General features: G+C 46.1%; 1 protein-coding gene across 8 annotated transcripts in view; it reads right to left on the bottom strand.

Moving 5' to 3' along the window:
- Positions 1-19751, bottom strand: part of LOC137351583 (CUGBP Elav-like family member 4) — a 402153-nt gene that overhangs the window by 8933 nt on the left and 373469 nt on the right. For 7 of the 8 annotated variants that reach the window (XM_068016150.1, XM_068016155.1, XM_068016151.1 and 4 more), the window contains 5 exons: positions 10206-10353; positions 8802-8951; positions 7266-7328; positions 6675-6752; positions 5740-5883 (listed from right to left, as the gene is read on the bottom strand). In XM_068016150.1, the coding sequence (XP_067872251.1) occupies positions 5740-5883; positions 6675-6752; positions 7266-7328; positions 8802-8951; positions 10206-10353 (583 nt within the window). The remainder of the gene's footprint in view (positions 1-5739; positions 5884-6674; positions 6753-7265; positions 7329-8801; positions 8952-10205; positions 10354-19751) is intronic. The other variant, XM_068016152.1, reaches the window with a different exon arrangement.

The raw sequence follows: 19751 nt of genomic DNA, 5'->3' as shown, positions 1-19751 counted from the left end.
TACAAAATGAAAGAAAATCAGCAAAGGTTTCCTGTTCCTAATCAGCCGCCCCTGACTTCTATTACAAAGCATGCGTGTGGGCATCAGATAAGGACTGTGTTGGATTTGGTTGTGAGGCTCTCTGCAGTCCTGCACCTTCCAAACCTGCGGACTCCACCAGAAGAACAAGGGCAGCAGATGCATGGGAACACCATCATCTCCATGTTCCTCTCCAAGTTACACACCATCCCGACTTGGACTTATATTGCCATTTCTGCACAACCGCTAGGTCAAAATCCTGGAACTCCCTACCTAGCCGCACTGCAGCAGTGCCTTCACCATGCAGACTGCAACTCACCACCACCTTCTCAAGGACAACTAGGGATGGGCAATAAATGCCAGCCTCGTTAGCGATGCCGATATCCCAAGACTGATTGGAAAAAAGTCAAGCAGCCTGTTGACATTCACTGTCGAGGCTTACACATGAGCAGAGGCCACTTGGGGAAGCAACAGGAAGTCTGCCGAGACCCATTAACGCACAGCCAGAGGGAAGTCAGACGAGGAAGAAAACCAGATGGAAAATAAATAGGAGGAAAACCACTAACCTCCTACTCTGTCAAGTTGGCTTAGTTGTTAGCACACTGGCCTCCGAGTCAGAAAGCTTTGGGCTCAAGCCCTCACTCCTCTGGAATTGGGCAATAAAAATCGGCTGACACTTAAGTGCAGTATTGACAGACTGCCAACCTTTTGGATGGGACTTGAAACCAAAGCCCCGTCTGCCTATTGAGGTAGAGGCCAAAGACCCCATGGAGCTATTTGAGAGCAGGGAACTCTCCTGGTGTCTTGACCAACATTCCTCCCTCAATCAACACCATCACAAAATATTACTGTTGGATGGATCTTGCTGTGCACAAAATGGCCGCTTATTTGCCTGAATAAGAGCAGTCTGCACTTCAAAGTTACTGATTATCTGTGGTCTGCTTTGGAATTGCTCTGAGAGATGTGATAGGCCACTACATCAATATAAGTCCTTCTTTAGTTGGTTACAGATGTACATGACACAGGGCATCCAACAGAAGGCAAGAAAAGAAACATATCTTAAAAAGGGGAAAAAATGAATATCTCATCTTCATTCTAGAAAGGAAAGGCACTGGGTGTAATCATAGAAACATCTTGACATTTAACGGCATTACCATCACTGAATCCCCCACTATCAACATCCTAGGGGCTACCATTGACCAGAAACTGAACTGGAGTAGCCATATAAATACTGTGGCTACACGAACAGGTCAGGGGCTAGGAATCCTGCGCCGAGTAACTCACCTCCTGACTCCCCAAAGCCTGTCCACCATCTCCAAGGCACAAGTCAGGAGTGTGATGGAATACTCTCCACTTGCCTGGATGGGTGCAGCTCCAACAACACTCAAGAAGCTCGACACCATCTAGGACAAAGCAGCCCGCTTGATTGGCACCCCATCTACACATTCACTCAATCCACCACCGACGCACAGTGGCAGCAGTGTGTACCATCTACAAGATGCACTGCAGCAATGCACCAAGACTCCTTAGACAGCACCTTCCAAACCCATCACCTCTACCAACTAGAAGGACAAGGGCAGCAAATGCATGGGAACACCACCACCTGCAAGTTCCCCTCCAAGTCATACACCATCCTGACTTGGAACTATATCGCCGTTCCTTCACTGTTGCTGGGTCAAAATCCTGGAACTCCCTTCCTAACAGCACTGTGGGTATACCTACCCCAAATGGACTGCAGCGGTTCAAGAAGGCAGCTCACCACCACCTTCTCATGGGCAATTAGGGATGGGCAATAAATGCTGGCCTAGCAAGTGACGCCCACATCCCATGAATTAATTTAAAAAAATACAGTACAGAAGGAGGCCATTCAGTCCATCGTGCATGTACCAGCTCTCCAGTACAGCTATCCAATTAATCCCACGTCCCTGCTCTTTCCCCATAACCCTGCAGATTTTTTCCATTCAGGTATTTATCCGGGTCTCTTCTGCGTGTTACTGTTGAATCTGCTTCCGCCACCCTTTCAGGCAGCGCACTCCAGATCACAACAACTCACGGCATAAAAAGATTTTTCCTCATGTCACCTCTGGTTCTTTTGTCAGTCACCTTAAATCTGTATCCTCTGGACACCGACCCTTCTCCTTAATTACTCTATCAGAACTGTTCATGGTTTTGAACAACCTCGATCAAATCTCAAATCTCCTCCTAACCTTCTCTGCTCTAAGGAGAACAACTCCAGCTGCTCCAGTCCCTCATCCTTGGTCCTGTTCTGATAAATCGTTAAATCTTTAAACATATACCAAGAAATCACTTCCACATTGAAAAAGCAAAATCTGAACAGCATTCCAAAAGTTAAATCTTATTTTATTATGTTACTGCAATAAAAGTCATACTGTTTAAATACGTACATTATGGGCAGGAAACTAAGTAAGGATGCTGAGCTCCACCCAGTTTGATATTCAGATCCGTCAAGCTGCAATGGGCACGCACAGACTGAGTTTCTCACTGGGCCACTGGGTGGCAGCGTTGCCCACTGTGGCATCAAGAGGCGCCCAGGCTGGGGAGGTATTAGTTTAATTCAGAGATACAGCACTGAAAAAGGCCCTTCGGCCCACCAAGTCTGTGCCGACCATCAACCACCCATTTATACTAATCCTACACTAATTCCATATTCCTACCACATCCCCACCTGTCCCTATATTTCCCTACCACCTACCTATACTAGGGACAATTTATAATGGCCAATTTACCTACCAACCTGCAAGTCTTTTGGCTTGTGGGAGGAAACCGGAGCACCCGGAGAAAACCCACGCAGACACAGGGAGAACTTGCAAACTCCACACAGGCAGTACCCAGAATTGAACCCGGGTCACTGGAGCTGTGAGGCTGCGGTGCTAACCACTGCGCCACTGTGATGTTCTTCTACCATTTCAGGAAGACAAACAACAGATAAAGGAAGAGGATAAAGTGAGTTTGGGAAGGTGACCAAAGGCGTTATCCAAGAAATAGAGGGCGAAGACAAAGGCAACAGGTCTGGTGGTTTAAAAAAAAGGAAAGAAAAGAACTTGCATTTATATATATGAGGTCCTATAGGACCTCAGCAAGGTTGAATGAGTCAGAGAGAGAGGGACAGATCAAGCAGTAGTCATTAGGCGACAGAAAGGAAAGGCACTGGGTGTAATCATGGAATCATACAGTAGAGAAGGAGGCCATTCAGTCCATCGTCCATTCAGGTTTTAAAAGCCTATACTTTTTAATTTGTGGCTAACTGATAGAATTAAATATTCGTTCGCTATTTTGGGAGCAACTTTCCCATGGCTCAGATGTTCGCACTCGCCTGATTTCAAAGGTCGTGTGTTCAAATCCCACTCCAGGGACCTATGCAAACAAGATCTCAGCTGACGTCCCCCAGTGTAGTACTGAGGGAATGCTGCACTGTTGGAGGTGCTGTCTTTCGGATGAGACATTAAATTGAGGCCCTGTTTCCTCTGAGGTGGGTGTAAAGATCCCTTGGCACTATGTTGAAGAGAAGCAGGGAAATGACCCTGCCTCCAATATTTATTTCTCAATAAGCATCACCAAAAAACAGATATGATATTTTGCCACAATTGTATAGGACATTGGTGAGACCACATTGGTAAACATAGAAACATAGACAATAGGAGCAGGAGTAGGACATTCGGCCCTTCGAGCCTGCTCCGCCATTCATTATGATCATGGCTGATCATCCAACTCAGTAACGTGTTCCTGCTTTCGCCCCATACCCTTTGATCCCTTTAGACCCAAGAGCTATATCTAACTCCTTCTTGAAAACATTTGGCCTCAACTGCTTTCTGTGGTAGCGAATGCCACAGGCTCACCACTCTCTGGGTGAAGAAATTTCTCCTCATCTCAGTCCTGAAAGTCTAAGGATACGGGGTAAACCTATGACCCCTGGTTCTGGACTCCCCCACCATCGGGAACATCCTTCCTGCATCTACCCTGCCAAGTCCTGTTAGAATTTTATAGGTTGCTATGAGATTTCCCCCCCCCCCCCCGCCTCACTCTTCTGTACTCCAGCAAATATAATCCTAACTGACTAAATCTCTCCTCATACGTCAGTCCCACCATCCCAGGAATCAGTCTGGTAAACCTTTGCTGCACTCCCTCTATAGCAAGAACATCCTTCCTCAGAACTGTACTGTGCACAGTTTTGATCTCCTTACTTAAGAAAGGATATAATTGCATTGGAAGCAGTTCATAGAAGGTTCACTCAACTGATTCCTGCGATGAGAGGTTTGTCTTATGAGGGAAGGCTGGACAGGTTGGATCTGTATTCATTGGAGTTTAGAAAGATGAGAGGTGATTTTATTGAAACATATAAGATTCTGCGGGGACTTGTCAGGGTGAATGTTGAAAGGATGTTTCTCCTAGTGGGAGAGACTAAAACAAGAGGGCACCGTTTAAAAATATGGGGTTGCCATTTAAGGGGTGAGGAGACATTTTTTCTCACAGAGGGTTGTGGGTCTGTGGAGATCTCTTCCCCAGACAGCGGTAGAGACAGGGTCATTGAATGTTTTTAAGGCGGAGGTATACAGATTCTTGACAAACAAGGAACTCAAAGGGCATCAGGGATAGGCCGGAAAGTGGAGTTGTGTCCACAAACAGATCAGCCGTGACCTTATAGAATGGCGGAGCAGTCTCGTGGGGCTGAATGGCCTACTCCTGCTCCTAGTTCTTATGTTTGTACGTGCACAGATTGGCTGCCACGTTTCCAACATTGCAACAGTGACTACACTTTAAAAAAAGTACTTCATTAGCTGTGCGGTTGTACAGTGAAAGGCGCTATATAAATGCAAGTCTTTCATTTTTTATTTCCCAAATCCAGTATGGCCATGTTTGCTTCGATTCTGGCAAATGCCAAAATAGCTCCCAGGAGTGAAGGAAGTTAGCTAGCGAATCAATCTCCTATAAAACAACAGGGTGACAGTTGGCGATATCACTGTGAACTGTTAATACCAACTCAAAGAAGCTGCATGGATGCAACTGGCTGGGATGAGGACTAAAACAGATGTTGGCAGGGGATCTGATCACTTGAAAGGGAATAAACCTGCCTCAAAATATCAGCGGCACCCCTTATTTCTCTCAACTTTCTAAAATATGTTCTCCCATTTTTAGGGAATAAAGAACGTGGGACAGTTCAGCTGCATTGTGTATGCAATCAGTTAAGGTTCCCAACTCTGCTTGGGTGTTATTCCCGGAGGTCCTGCATCAAACAGCCTCACCCTTCATGTTCCTGCCATTGGTCCATCCTCCAGATGCACTGAGGGGTCATTCAAACCCCTCCCCCACCCGTTCCATCACTCTGTTAGATCATGGTTGATGCACCACCTCAGCTCCATTTTCCCACCTTTGTTCCCTTTCCCTCGATACCCTTATCTAACAAATATCTATTGACCTCAATCTTCAAAGCTTCAATTGACCCGCAACATCCACAACCTTTTTGGGGGGGGGGGTGCGGGGGTGGTGGGTGGTGGAAGGGAATTCCAAATTTCCATGGCCCTTTGTGTGAATAAATGTTCTGCTGATTTCACTCCTAATACTGGCCATTCCAGGTGCACAGGAATTTCTCTGATCCTATCCGACTTCTACAGATCGTAAGTGTCCCTTTAAGAACCACACTGACACCAAAAGAAAACCTGACATTGTACAGTTCGCACCTCCCGAGCCGCCAGCCAGACTCACCAAAGCATTTACTCTGATTGGTGGCACGGTCCATGAAAACCTTTGACGAGATCACGGACCCAAAGGGCAGGAACATCTGCATGAGCTCACTGTCTCCAAACTCCTGCGGCAGGTGGTAAATGAAAAGATTGCAGCCCTCTGGCCCTGGATGAGGGAAGATAAAGGAGACATCAGCAGAGAAAAAACATATGTATGCACTGGAGAGGCTGCTGAGAACAGGACTGACCCAGTGGAAAGGGATGAGCTTTGAAGACAGCTTAAAGGAACCCAAACCCTGCAGTTCAGAAAGAGGAGGTTAAGGCAGAACCTCATTGAAATTTAAAAACTGGTAAAGAGTGCAGACAAATAAACCTGGAATGTGACTTCAATCCAAGAGAAGGGTCAGTACAAAATGCAAAGTGCATTTAAAATAAATATTAGGAAGCACATCTTTACTCAAAGGCACTACAGGGATGGGCTTCAATTGGAGAGTTAGGTTACCAGGGTACTCATTGAAACTCATCCCTCAATGCCTCTTTGCACATCCCCGATTTTCTTCACTCCACCTTTGGTGGCCGCACCTTCAGCTGCTGAGGTCTTAAGCTCTGGAATTCCCTTCCTAAAGTTCTCCACCTCTCCACCTCTCTTCCTTCTTCAAGATGCTCCTAAAAACCTCACTCCTTGACCAAGCTTTCGGTCATTTGCCCTATTGTGTGGCTCGGTGTCAAGTATCGTTTAGTAACACTCCTGTGAAGCCACTGGGATGTTGTACTATATTAAAGGCGCTATCTAAATGCAAGTTGCTGTTATAGTTGTTGATAATCCTTCAAGAAGTGGCGCCCGAGCCATACCTGATGTGGGACTGATTGAGGGTGTTTGTGGCGGACTTGAGTCGTTGATGAGGAAGGTAAGGTTCGAGGGCGTCCCTGCCTAGGATATTTGTTGCTTTAACTCACCTTCTCTCTGTTGTGTTATGACAGGAGGTGGCTGTGGAAATGCTTGACTGATCTGGGCAATCGCTGTCGGATACATGGCTTTTCATAAAAAGAAACATGAAAAAGAAAGTGTGAGTAACCTGCCCATGCTTATCCCTGCCAGTCACTGTCTAACCTTTAAAAGACATTTTTGTTTTTGAAATATAATACTTAATAGCAGATCATCCTTGCAGGAAGATTTAATCACAATGCTTCCCCACCCTCTCCATGCTTTGATTCTGCATCCCCATCACGCTTGAACAGTTTAGAAAGTGAATCTTCATCACTGCAGCCAATTTGCACTCCCGTTTCCCTGTCTCCATGCATTCCCCTAAAACTAAAGGTGGCAGATTTTAAAAGAAGCAGTGCATAAGGGACATGAATTTAAATGTCAAAAGTACTTATGGATGGAGAAGTTTCGTTTTGATGGTTGAATATTTTCTCAAAGCTCACATATTGAATGAATGTAACTCTTTCAAGGTGAATAATATTCCAAATGGGTAGCGAGTTTTCTCGAAAACATTGTACTGATTTCAAAATATACAAGCAAACAAATAATATAAATGGAGTCACCTGTGTACTGCTGAACCCCAGTGAAAGCCTGCTGCAAGGCATCAGCTGCAGAAGGACTTTGTGCTAGAAATGAGACGGGAGAGATGGAGAGAAGGTGGGAGACGGGAAAGATGGACAGAAGGTTGGGGATGAGAGGGATAGAGAAAAGGGAGAAGATGAGAGATGGAGATAAGGTGAGATCCGGGAGAGATGGAGAGAAGGTGGGATGAGAGAGATGGAGAGAAGGTAGAAGATGGGAGAGATGGAGAGAAGGTGGGAGGAGGGAGAGATGGACAGAAGGTGGGAGACGGGAGAAATGGACAGAAGGTTGGGGATGATAGAGATGGAGAGAAGGTAGAAGATGGGAGAGAAGGAAAGAAGGTAGGAGATGGGAAAGATGGAGAGAAGGTGGGAAATGGGAGAGGTTGAGAGAAGGTGGGAGAAGGGAGAGATGGAGAAAAGGTGAGATCCGAGAGAAATAGAGAGAAGGTGGGAGACAGGAAAGATGGAGAGAAGGTGGGATTCAAGAGAAGGTTAGGGACAAGAGATGGAGAGAAAGTAGAGGATGGGAGAGATGGAGAAAAAGTAGAAGATGGGAATGATAGCGAGATGGTGGGAGAAGGGAGAGATGGAGAGAAGGTGAGATCCAGGAGAGAAAAGATGGCAGGAGACAGGAGGTGAAGAGATTGTAGGATGCAGGAGAAGTTAATAATAGAAAAGTGGAAACAAATTGTGGAATAGAGAAAAGGGGAAATCAGGTGAAAGTAAAAGGAAAGATCAAACGCAAGGAAGAAATCATGGAGAATAGGAGATATCAGAGCACGCCAGAGAGAGAAAGAAAGCGAAAAAGAGAGGAAAGCAAGGGAGAGAGTGAAAGAAAGTGAGTGAAAGAGGAGTGTGTGATAAAGGGAGAGAGAGAAAAGAGGAGAAAGAAAAGAGAGCCCAAAAAAGAGGGAAAGCGGGAATGAGAGAAAAAGAGAGACAGAGCGAATAATTCACAAAGAAAGCAGAGAAACAGATTACAGGAATTTTAAACCCAAAAGCCACAGAGTCATTTAGCGCACGGAAGGAGGAAAGAGTTTTCATCAGGAAAGATATTGGAAGAATAAGAAAGAAAACACAGGTGAATTACAGTGAAGAAAGAAATGGAGAAGTAATGAAAGGGAGAAAGCAAGGGCAAAGAATGAGAAAGCAGTGGCCAAAAGGGAAGGGGAAGAAAGTAAAATAAAGGAGAATGAGAATGAAGATGAAGGAGATAAAAAGATGAAGAGATAGATTAGTGTATGCCCCTGGTTGTCATAAAGTCATTTATCTTCTGCAATCAGTGTTTGGACAATGTCTCATCCAATAAAAATTCACAGACAGCTACATTTTTCATTGACATATCTTATATTACCATGCATTTTTAAGGTAGGCTACACAGCTGTTTGATTTAGTTATTTTATATGCTATGGTTCTACTCAGCGAAGCTACTTCACTGCACAAAGCAATCATTTTGCTCACGTGAAATATGAGGGCAAAGATTTGTATTGATATCCCAGTGAAGACTGCACGTACCTGGGTAGGGGTGAATGCCGTTGGTGTAGACAGCTTCGACTGTAGGGTGGCCGTTGTGTTGGGCAGTAAGTCCAGCGTAGCCATTGACTCCTATCGGAGAGACAATACTAGGCACAGCAGGAGCAGCAATTCCAGGAGGGGAGGACAACCCTGAAAAGTAGAAACATAGGACCATAGGAAATAGGAGCAGCAAGAGGCCATTCGGCCCCTCCAGCCTGCACCGCCATTCAAACATGGCTGATCTTCAACGCCATTTTCTCGCACTATCCCTATACCCCTTCCAAGAGCCTTCACAACGTTCACTTTTTTTTTTTAACCCTGTATCTCCCAGTTCCCGCATAGCGTAACCAACTCTGGTTGGACGATTCCTGGAGGATTCACCACATGACCTCTGACCTCCACCCAGTGCTCACAGACAGCTCAGTGGTGGGGGAAAGGAGGGTCGGGTGGGTGGGTGGTGGGGGGGGGGGGGGGGGGGGGAGCACAGGGCAAGGTCCAAGCTGATAGTCTGATATTGGAAAATGGGGAGACAATTGTGGAGGGTGGGGCGTGGATATCCCAACAGTCCTTTACGGACTGCTGGTTAGGCTGCTCTGCGCCCAGTCACAATATGTCCGATAGTCGCTCCTGTGAAGCACCTTTGTATGTTTTGCTATGTTAAAGGCACCATATAAATGCAAGGTGCTGTTGTTGGTACGTTTTGCCCAGCAGTACCTCGGAATTGTGTCAGGCTTCTTGTGTAGGACACCAATTTGCATAATATAAATAGCTTCCCGCTGGAGACAGGCAGGTGCTCAGGCCGCCTTGGGGAAGGTCCCCAGGAAAATGGCGGGAGCAGGAACGGGGATGGTTCAGTGTCGCGCCACGATTTTCGGAACGACTGACCAGTCCTGTAAATTGGTCCCGGGGTGTGCGGACATCTGCAAGAAGGCCCACTTGCTCAAGTTGGCAGTAAGGGTGGACAGCATGTTACAAATAACCTGCCGCCCCTCACTATTCAGACCCCTGTCATAGATCAAATCATACAGCACGTGTTAAATTTACAGAGTAGTTAAAAGCTCTGACCTGAAGGTTGCCCAGTAGCGTGAGTTTCAGAATCTCTCTTCCCAACTTGGTTACCACAGAAGGAGGCCATTCAGCCCATCACGCCTGCGCCAGCTCTTTGAAAAGCGGGAGCCAATTAGCCCGACTCTCCCCCCACCCCCCCACCCTCACTTTTGCCCCCGTAGACGTGCTTTTTCAAGTCTACAAAAGCTGATAGTCCTCTACCCGTCTCCTGACCATTCTTTTACGTACTTGCCCTGAAAGGTAAGGGAATGGATGGGCTTAGGCTGGGTAAACTAATGTCAAGATCTGCCTGTGCCCGCGGGTATATCTCCGAGCGGGGTAAGCAGGACACCTCACCTGAAGTGGGTGTGAGTGGCGCGGCTGCCAGGCCGTTCAGGTTGATCGCCGCCATGTGATGCATCTGTGCCGTGGGAAAGGCTGCGGTCGGGTTCAAGTATCCAGTGTGCGTGGTGGCTGCCATAATTGCTGCTTGTTGCTGCATCAGCTGCGGAGGCAAACGACAATTAAATTTTAACTTGATTTTTTTTCCTCTGCGGTGCCATTTTACCAGCATTAAACGTGATATTCATAGAATCATACAGCACAGAAGGCCATTCAGCCCATCATGCCTTAGCCAGCTCTACGGAAAAAGCAAGCGAGTTAGTCCCACTCCCTGCCTCTGCTCTCTCCCCCTTAGCAATTGTTTCGTTTTCAAGAATTTATCCAATTCCTTTTCCAATTAGCAAAACCAAAGCTCATCAGTTATGCCAGTGAATGTCTTTGCTCCCAAGATGAGGGAGGATCAGTGCTGGAGAATTGGAATATTTGCCTATCCAAGTGTCCGACTTTAGAACATATTAGACCAGAGTAAAGGTTCTGCGATTCTGCCTCAAAATTGGGTTTTAACAATAATCTCAAAATATCTAATTTACACCTCCTCTAGACCCATCTTTTCTTCCATGACTTGTTACGCCACAACATCTTTTTGCCTTGCACCATCATCCCTTTTCTCATTTGACCTCTCCTGGCGTTCCACCCTTCTCTTTCCCCATTCTCCCCCGTTGCCCTGGTCAATCCCCAAAACATTGGGCGGAATATTCCCAGTCCGGCGGTGGGGGTGGCCTCGGAGGCGGGACTGGGAAGGAAGTCAGAAATATTAGCGTCAGGTCAGCAGGCTGATGCATTCCCGTCTCCGGTCGATCTTCGCGGAGGTGGGCGGGGCGGGCCCCCCCACCCCCTCTGAGAGCCAAACCCCGGCAGGTGCCTGGAGGCAGCGTGCCAGGGCTGGCCTGGGGCTTGAGGGGGGGGGGGGGGGCGGGGGACGGTGCCACCAGGTCTCCTGTTCTACTCCCTCCATCTCCACAGGGGTGGCCCAGCAGCTGTGGCCAGAGTTTATTTTTTTTCATTCTAACATCTCCAGAGGGCGCCTCAAGATGGCAGCGGCCTCTTGATCCCACTCTGCAGTGGCAACACCCATGGAGCTACCATCCTTCCAAGGCAGCAGACCTTCTGATTGGACCAGCAGCCTCAGGAACCCACCCGCCGTCCTTAATTGGACGGCCGATCCAGGGGCTGCAACCCCCACCCCCCCCCACGCCATTTATTGCTGTGGGTGGGATCTCACTGTGCACAAACCGGCTGCCAAGATTGGCCACTGCTCTTCAAAGCAGCTTATTCTTTATGGGGTTGCCAACTCTCCAGGATTGGTCTGGAGTCTCCGGGAATTATTAATCTCCAGGACACTGCTGCGAGCAAACTTCAAGAGAAAAGTCACAGGAGCATTAAAAAAATATTCTGCGTAATCTTTCCTTTTGCTTTCTTGGTTGCAAAGATATTGGAGAAGGATAAAAAAAAAAAGCTGTTTATCTGGGCTGGGCAGTCATGTGATAAAACCTCCAGGAATATGTCCAACCACAGTTGGCAACCATAATTCTATATGAAGTACTTTCAAATATTTCCAGGAGCTACAAATACAGGTCCCCTTTTACATTCGATGATAACAGTGTTTTTTACAGGGGCTCCAGCTGGAGCTACTGTTTGATTTATTACAATATTTGTCTGTGATTTATGTCACATGCTCATCAACTTTTAGCCGTTTTTGTCCGAATGATAGACTGAGATTCATACACATGGAGCTCAGGACGCCACCAGGCGGTAATCTTTGTTTTTTGCCTGCTGATATCATCCACTGAAAATTATCGGTTGGTGGCACTAGTGATGAGCAGTACAGAGAATTACTCCCATGTGTGGCAGCTCTTTAGCCAATGAGGTGTTCGGCTTATTGCCCTAAATGTTCGTAATATTCCTGCCTCCACCTTGTCTTCTGAAGGAGTAATCTTGTGCGAGATACAATCCTCCAGCTCTCTGTTACGCCACCTGCAGCCTGGCCAACGAGCCTTGGCAAGTATCGCAGGGCGAAGGGGTCCATTGGCATGAGTACAAGAAACTGCAGAAACACATTGACAAGGCGATCAGAGAGGCAAAGACAGACTTGGAGAAAGGCACAATGGCTGAAGCTGAGCGTGGCGATAATAAAATTACAATAGCCAGTTGGCAGTCAAACAAGAGTGCACTGCAAAATCACAGAATCATAGAAATTTACAGCACAGCAGGAGGCCATTCAGCCCATCGAATCCGCGCCGGCAGCCTAATCCCAATTTCAGGCTCTTGATCTGTGGCCTTATAGGATACAGCACTTCAAGTGCATAACCAAGAACTTTTTAAATGTTATGAGGATTTCAGGTAGTGAGATCCAGATCCTCAACCCCCCCCCCCCCCCCCACTCTGGATGAAAAAAATGTCCCCTCGAATCCCCTCCAAACATCCTACCTCTTAGTCTAAATCTAGCCCCTTGGTTTTGGGATGCAGATGGAGTTGATACTGAGGACAAGCATAAAATAGTAAATATTCTGAATGAATATTTCCATCAGGTATTGACAAGGGAAGACAAGAGCAATGTGCCCTCCACAAACAAAGATATCCCAAATAAAATCAAAGACTATACTATAAATGAGATGCCAGTCCTAGATGGGTTACTTTGGGTTCAAGAGATAGGGCTGAATTCTATACAAGCCCGCTGCCAAAAATTGGGCCGCACACCAAAGAGCCGCCGCCATTTCGGGAGTGGCGGCTCATTTAAATAGCCGGGCGGGCCATCCCTCCCCAATCACGGGGAGGCGGCGGGCTGTCCGTCCCCGGCAATGGCGTCAGCTGCCTGTTCGCAGGCTCTGACGCCATTTTTAAAAGGGCTGTCAGCTCTACCGGGATATTTAAATATTTAAAAGGAAGTTGAATTAAAATAAATAAATAGATTTCTATTGCCCCTCTCCCACCCACCCAATATCAATTACATTTATTTTTTGCCCTTCCCGCCCCCAAAAACACTTACCTTCACTATCTAACCTTTCGCCCAAACTGCACAAACTTTCAACTACAACCCTTCCCACCATCCCCTACACCCATGACGTTCATTTCACTCCATTCCCCCCCAACCCCCCGTACTCAGGAACTTAACCTCCTCCCCCTCCCCACCAGTGTTGCACTTCGTTTCCCCGGACGGAGATCCAAAGGCGCAGCAGTGCCGGCCGCCCAAGTGAAGATCACAGCGGTTCTTCAGGAGGAGATGGGAGTCTCATTAATTCAGATGATTTAAATATTTAAATGGTGGTCCTGTCGCCAAGCAGCGGGGAGGGGGGACCGCCACGAGGCATCGCCGTTGCCAGTAATATCGGGCCGGGCCCTGCTGGCAGCGAGGTCCATGGTGGGCCTCACCCTGGGCCATCTTCATGCTCCCCCACCTCCGCCACAGATCCTGACTTCAAGGCCTCTATAGAATCCAGCCCATAGTATTTGTTTCAGAATGCTGAGAAAGGTAAGGCAAGAGATTGGTGAAATATTCACAATCATTATGAGTATAAGAAATGGGGCCTTTAATAACAGAATTCTTATAGAAATAGTTCTCTCTCCTTCTTACTAAGAAAGATTCTATAGCAGACAGCCAGGAAAGCATAGGCCTGCTATCTCTGCCAAGGACATAACTCTAACACAAGCTCTGAAATAAGATTTTCCTAAAGCTGATAAAAATGGAGTCTCGCATCCTCTCTAGACAAGTGACTGGCAGAAGTTTACAAATGATACAAAGCAGGAGATAAGGTGAAAGGAGATTTAGGGGGGCAGAGGTGACCACCCCTGACACCTCGAGTAGACAATCACAAAAAATTACCTGTCCTCTATTCATTGGTTAGAAGGGTTCGAACAAGTGATTGACATAGGGTGAGCTACCAGCCCCCAAAAATAAGGTATATCAATGGATGCTCAGAGGGGCAGGGACTACAGCCCTCATCTGGCAGAAGTTAACTTCCTGACACCTCAGCTAACTGGAGGAGGCGAAAGGACAGGGGGAGCGAGTGAGAGAAAAGATTACCCTTCCAGCTGCAGAGATCGGCTGCAAAATCATCTTTCAGGGTTGTATATTTCTTCTGTCTATTTAACATATGCATCATTGTCTTTAAACTGCTACTTCTTAATATTCATTATATTTAAACTATTGCTTCTTAATAAACTACTTTAAAATTACTTATGAGTTTTCAACCTCCTTTGGGTATCTGTGACTCCGAACCTAAATCTTACAGGAGACATTGGACACTGAGCAGGTACCAGAGATTTGACTATGTATTCAAAAAAGCTGACAAAACAGATCCAGGAAACTACAGACCCATTAGGTCTGGCAACCTCTGTGGAGACGGAAACAATGTTAACCTTTCAGCAGAACACCACTAGCTGCAACATCCCCTCCAAGCCACACACCATCCTGACTTGGAACTATATCACCGTTCCTTCACTGTCGCTGGGTCAAAATCCTGGAACTCCCTCCCTAACAGCACTGTGGGTGTCCCTACCCCACATGGACTGCAGCGGTTCAAGAAGGCAGCTCACCACCACCTTCTCAAGGGCAATTAGTAAGAAATGCTGGCTTTGTCAGCGATGCCCACATCCCAAGAATGAATAAAATAATTAACTGTTTCTCTCTCCACAGATGCTGCCAGACCTGCTGAGTATTTCCAGCATTTTCTGTTTTTATTTCAGATTTCCAGCATCTGCAGCATTTAGCTTTTGAACTATGTAAAATAATGGAATCAATTATCACAAGTCAACATGAAGATTAGACTACAACAATAAGCCAATTAACAGCGGACAACAAAGATTAAAAAGACAAAGACCCTACCTGACCAGACCAACCTCTTCAAATGCTTTGAGAAAGTGACACCTCAAGTGGACTATGGGAAGCTTTATCAAAGTGACCAACATCATCAGTGCCTTCCCAGCTGTGCACCTGCACAGAACGGTGTCTTCCTGCCAGTGTGGTGTTGTGCACGCGCAGCCTATGCCAGCACCAACTCACGCGTGCGCTCTAAAACGTCATCACGTGCCGGAACAGGGCCATTCGCTTCCCCCCTCGCCACTGACATCCCTCAGCCGCTCACTCTCCCCACTTGCCCCATCGGCCTTTCACTCCATGCCACCTTCCATCAGCCATTCACACCTTCCCTCGTTGCTGCCCTTTTCGGCACCGTCCGAAGGAACAGCGGGGGGTGTGGGAGGGGGGAAGGGGGGGGGTGTTTGCAGGGAACGAGCTGCCAAAATGGTAAGCTGGGGAGCAAGCGGCCAAGGGTGACAGGGCGATGCAGGGGCCAGTGCCCAAGAAGAGGGAAATGGCGAGGCGTGGAGCGAGCTGCCATCAGGAGTGGGGAGCGGGGAGAGAGCGGCCGAGCTGGGGGAGCAGCGAGAGCAGGAGCGAGTGGCTGAGGGGGAGGAACGGCGAGCTGATGAGCGCGGGAAGGAGCGGCGAAGAGAAGTGCAATGGATTCTATCTGAATTATAGTCCAGAATCCATTTGCACTGCTGGAATTGTGCAAGAGAATAAAGCCACATGAATCTATTTTTAAAACCAATATTTTAGAATAATAAGCATCATACAAAGAGCGAATTGAAAGATGAGATTATTTGGTTCTGTACTAACACAGATACTGTTGGGGTGGGAGGGAGGCAGCGATCACAGCCACTGTGGGGCTTGGATTTAAGGCTGCATTTACTTTTTGTGGCAAATTGAGCAGAGCCATCTATATTACTGGCAGCCCCAGAGACGTCACAGACAGTGACGTTTCAGTGGATGAGGCTGCATTTGCGCATGTGCCAGTACTGTGCCACCTAGTGGTTGCATTGTCAGCAAATGCAGCCAAGCTTTATATTGTGGAAAAGATGGACGTCCAAAAGGCTTTTAGGCAGAGTTCCAAATGAAAGTCTATTAATTAATCGAAAAGCTGCGAGGATTCAGAGTAAACCATGGGAATGGATAAGAAATTGGGTAAGAAAGAACAAGTACTCTTTTCAACAACAACTTGTATTTAGATAGCACCTTTAACATAAAAAAACGTCCCCAGGCACTGCACAGGAGCGTTAAAAAGCAAAATATTCGCTCAGTTATGTCAGACCGGGGGCGATCACATAGGGTAGTACCAAGTCAGTGTTGTAAGAGCTATCCAATTAGTACTGCTCCCTGATCTGTCTCTGTCTTTTATCTATCAAAAATACCTACAGTATGGCAATGCCACAGGCAGATTTACTAGTCTTATGTAGCATTGGCTTGTGAAAGTCTGGATTATAAATTGCTCCCAGTACAAATTAGACCCAATTCCTAAACCCTGCCTACAAGCAATGCCATTTATGCATGTGCACAGCATCTATAATGTGCATGCCTGCAGCACCCGACATACGCCTCTGCACATTGTACATAAATGACACCCATGCAGCTGCTACACTGATTGTCAGTGCTGTAAATTAGGCAGCTGGTACTATTCAAGCAACATAAAACTGGCAACCTTGCCAAGATTCCAACATGAATACCATTTTACTGTTGCATAACTCCTGGTGTTTTGGCTTTTTACAAAGGATCTTGTTTCCCTGTTCACTTCAAACCTTTTCTCCTGTTATATACAACACTATATTTGTCAAGGATTGTTAGGCAGTCACTCACTGGAGTGTGCCCTATGTTTGATTAATAGCTTCTTGGCAATTGTGAATGGCCTTTTTTAACCGTCCTCACCATTTTCAAATCTCTTGCTTTTAATGGTTCTGTGCATTCAAACTGTATCTGACACCCAGTTTCTTCCACATAGGAATTACAGCATATTAAAAGAGACTGTTCTGTATTCCATGCTGCAGCTACCTAACCCAATCCCATTTCTCTCTTTTGCTAAAACCTTATTTTTTTTCAAGTGTTTATCTAATCGCGACTGAATAAATAATCACTTGCGATAGTGTTCCACATTCTAATGAACCTATGTGTGGAAAAAATCTTCTAATCTCCTTATTTCCCCATTTGGTATCAATCCTATTTCTATTGTTATTATAAATGTTACTGATACATTGATCAGTGGAAGTAATAACTCACATTTTATATGAATAAAGTCTGGGCGGAGTGATTTTTTTTGTTGGTGTGCTGGAGAAAAATCTTTAAATCGCCTACTTCCACCTCCGTAACATTACAAGTTTCTGCCCTGCCTCAGATCATCTGCTGCTGAAACCCTCAACCAAGCCTTTGTACCTCCAGACTCAACTATTCCAAAGCCCTTCTCGCCCACCTCCCATCTTCCACCCTCCCAAAACTTGAGCACAGCCAAACTTTTGCTGCCTGTATCCTAACTGTCACCATGTCTGATTCACCTATCACCCCTGTACTTGTTAACTGACATTGCCTCCCAGTCTGGCAATGCCTTGTGTTTAAAATTCTCATCATTGTTTTAAAATTCCTCCATGGTCTCACCCCTCCCTATTTCTGTAACCTCCTTCAGCCCTACAGTCTTCTGAGATCTCTTCACTCCTCCAACTCTGGCCCCTTGCACACCTCGACTGTCATTGCTTCGCCATTGGTGGTCGTGCCTTCAGCTGCTTGGGCCCTAAGCTGTGGAGTTCCCTCCCTAAACCTCTCTGTCTCGTTGCATCTCTCTCCTCCTTTAAGACTCTCCTTAAAACCTACCTCCTTGACCAAGCTTTGACCTGTCCTACAATCTCACGTGGCTTGGTGTCAAATTTTATTTTACGAAGCACCTTGGAATATTTTACTATACTAATGGCGCCATATAAATAAGTACTGGTTGTTGTCTCTTTGCAATCTGCCTCCTTCACAAATCTTCATGGTTTGTGCTTGACCAGAGAATATTCTTCAATTATTTGTTCTAGATTTTCCATATAGGTTGTAGCTATCATGGGAATCTCAAAACAACACATATGCTTTAAAATATTACTGCAGTGTATGTAAGTCTTGGTGAGGCACAGCTATGATGTACAGGTTTCCCCGTTAAGATCTCATTATTTCCGATGAGTTTTTCCAATTATTTTAAGTTTCTGTTCAATTGGTACTGGAACACGTGAATTCCTCAGCTGATAACCACTAACAGCTAACTAAGATATTGACTCAAATATAGAACCATCTAGAGTACAGGCTTAACAACTACTTGTACATATGTTTATGGAGCACCAGCCACTATTGGCTGAAGAGCTACAAGTGGATCACCAGTCCATAAGGATGTAAATAAAATCTTCCTCTACGTCTCCTCCTCAGGATTTAAAGAACCAGCCAGGTCGAATAGCTTTTCTGCTGTGAAACAGACTATTAAGGTGAAACTGGACGAGCAAATCAGTGGCTGTGTGTTCGGGGAGACAGTGGTGTAGTGTTACTGTCACTGGACTAGTAATCCAGGGACACAGGCTAATGTTCTGGGGAGATGGGTTCAAATCCCACCATTTAAATTCAATTAATTAATTAATAATCTGGAATTGAAAGCTAGTCTCAGTAATGGTGCATGAAACTATCATTGTTGTTAAAACCTATCTGGTTCACTAATGTCCTTTAGGCAAGGAATTCTGCCATCCTTACCTGGTCTGGCCTATATGTAACTCCAGACCCACAGCAATGTGGTTGACTCTTAACTGCCCTCTGAAATGGCCCAGCAAGCCACTCAGTTCAAGGGCAATTAGGGATGGGCAATAGATGTTTGCCTTTTACTTATTATTTATTTAGAGATACAGCACTGAAACAGGCCCTTCGGCCCACCAAGTCTGTGCTGACCATCAACCACCCATTTATACTAATCCTACACTAATCCCATATTCCTACCACATCCCTACCTGTCCCTATATTCTCCTACCACCTACCTATACTAGGGGCAATTGCTAATGGCCAATTTACCTATCAACCTGCAAGTCTTTGGCATGTGGGAGGAAACTGGAGCACCCGGAGGAAACCCACGCAGACACAGGGAGAACTTGCAAACTCCACACAGGCAGTACCCAGAATTGAACCCGGGTCGCTGGAGCTGTGAGGCTGCGGTGCTAACCACTGCGCCACTGTACCGCCTTGTCAGTGACGCTCACATCCCATGAAAGAATTTTTAAAAATCCTACCGTGTAAAACTGAACTCAATGAATCTAGTAACTTGTGGACTGACACCATATAAAATAATATGAAAGTGGCCAGAATGTTGTAAAAGAAACCCCAACTAATTCATTAATGTTTTCACGGAAGGGAACCTGCCAACTCACCTAGTCGGGTCTACACGTGACTCCTGTCTCATAATTTGTGGTTGACTATTGAAGACACTTCCAGCAGGTTCCTCAGTTGTCAAGAATCCCACCATCACCAGGACAACCTGGGATGGGTAATAGATTTGGCCTGGACAATTTTGCCCAAATCCCAAGAGGAGATTTTTTTTTAAAATCCCAATGACTCTTTTTCTACCCATAATTTGTACATTACCACTTCAAGATGCCCAAGTAATGTTCTGTGGTTGTAGAAACACTTAGGAATTTTTATTAATTAATTAATTTATTTATTTAAAAAATTTT

This window comes from Heterodontus francisci, chromosome 36, assembly GCF_036365525.1.
Source record: "Heterodontus francisci isolate sHetFra1 chromosome 36, sHetFra1.hap1, whole genome shotgun sequence".
NCBI lineage: Eukaryota > Metazoa > Chordata > Chondrichthyes > Heterodontiformes > Heterodontidae > Heterodontus > Heterodontus francisci.
This window is presented reverse-complemented; position numbering and strand designations above follow the sequence as displayed.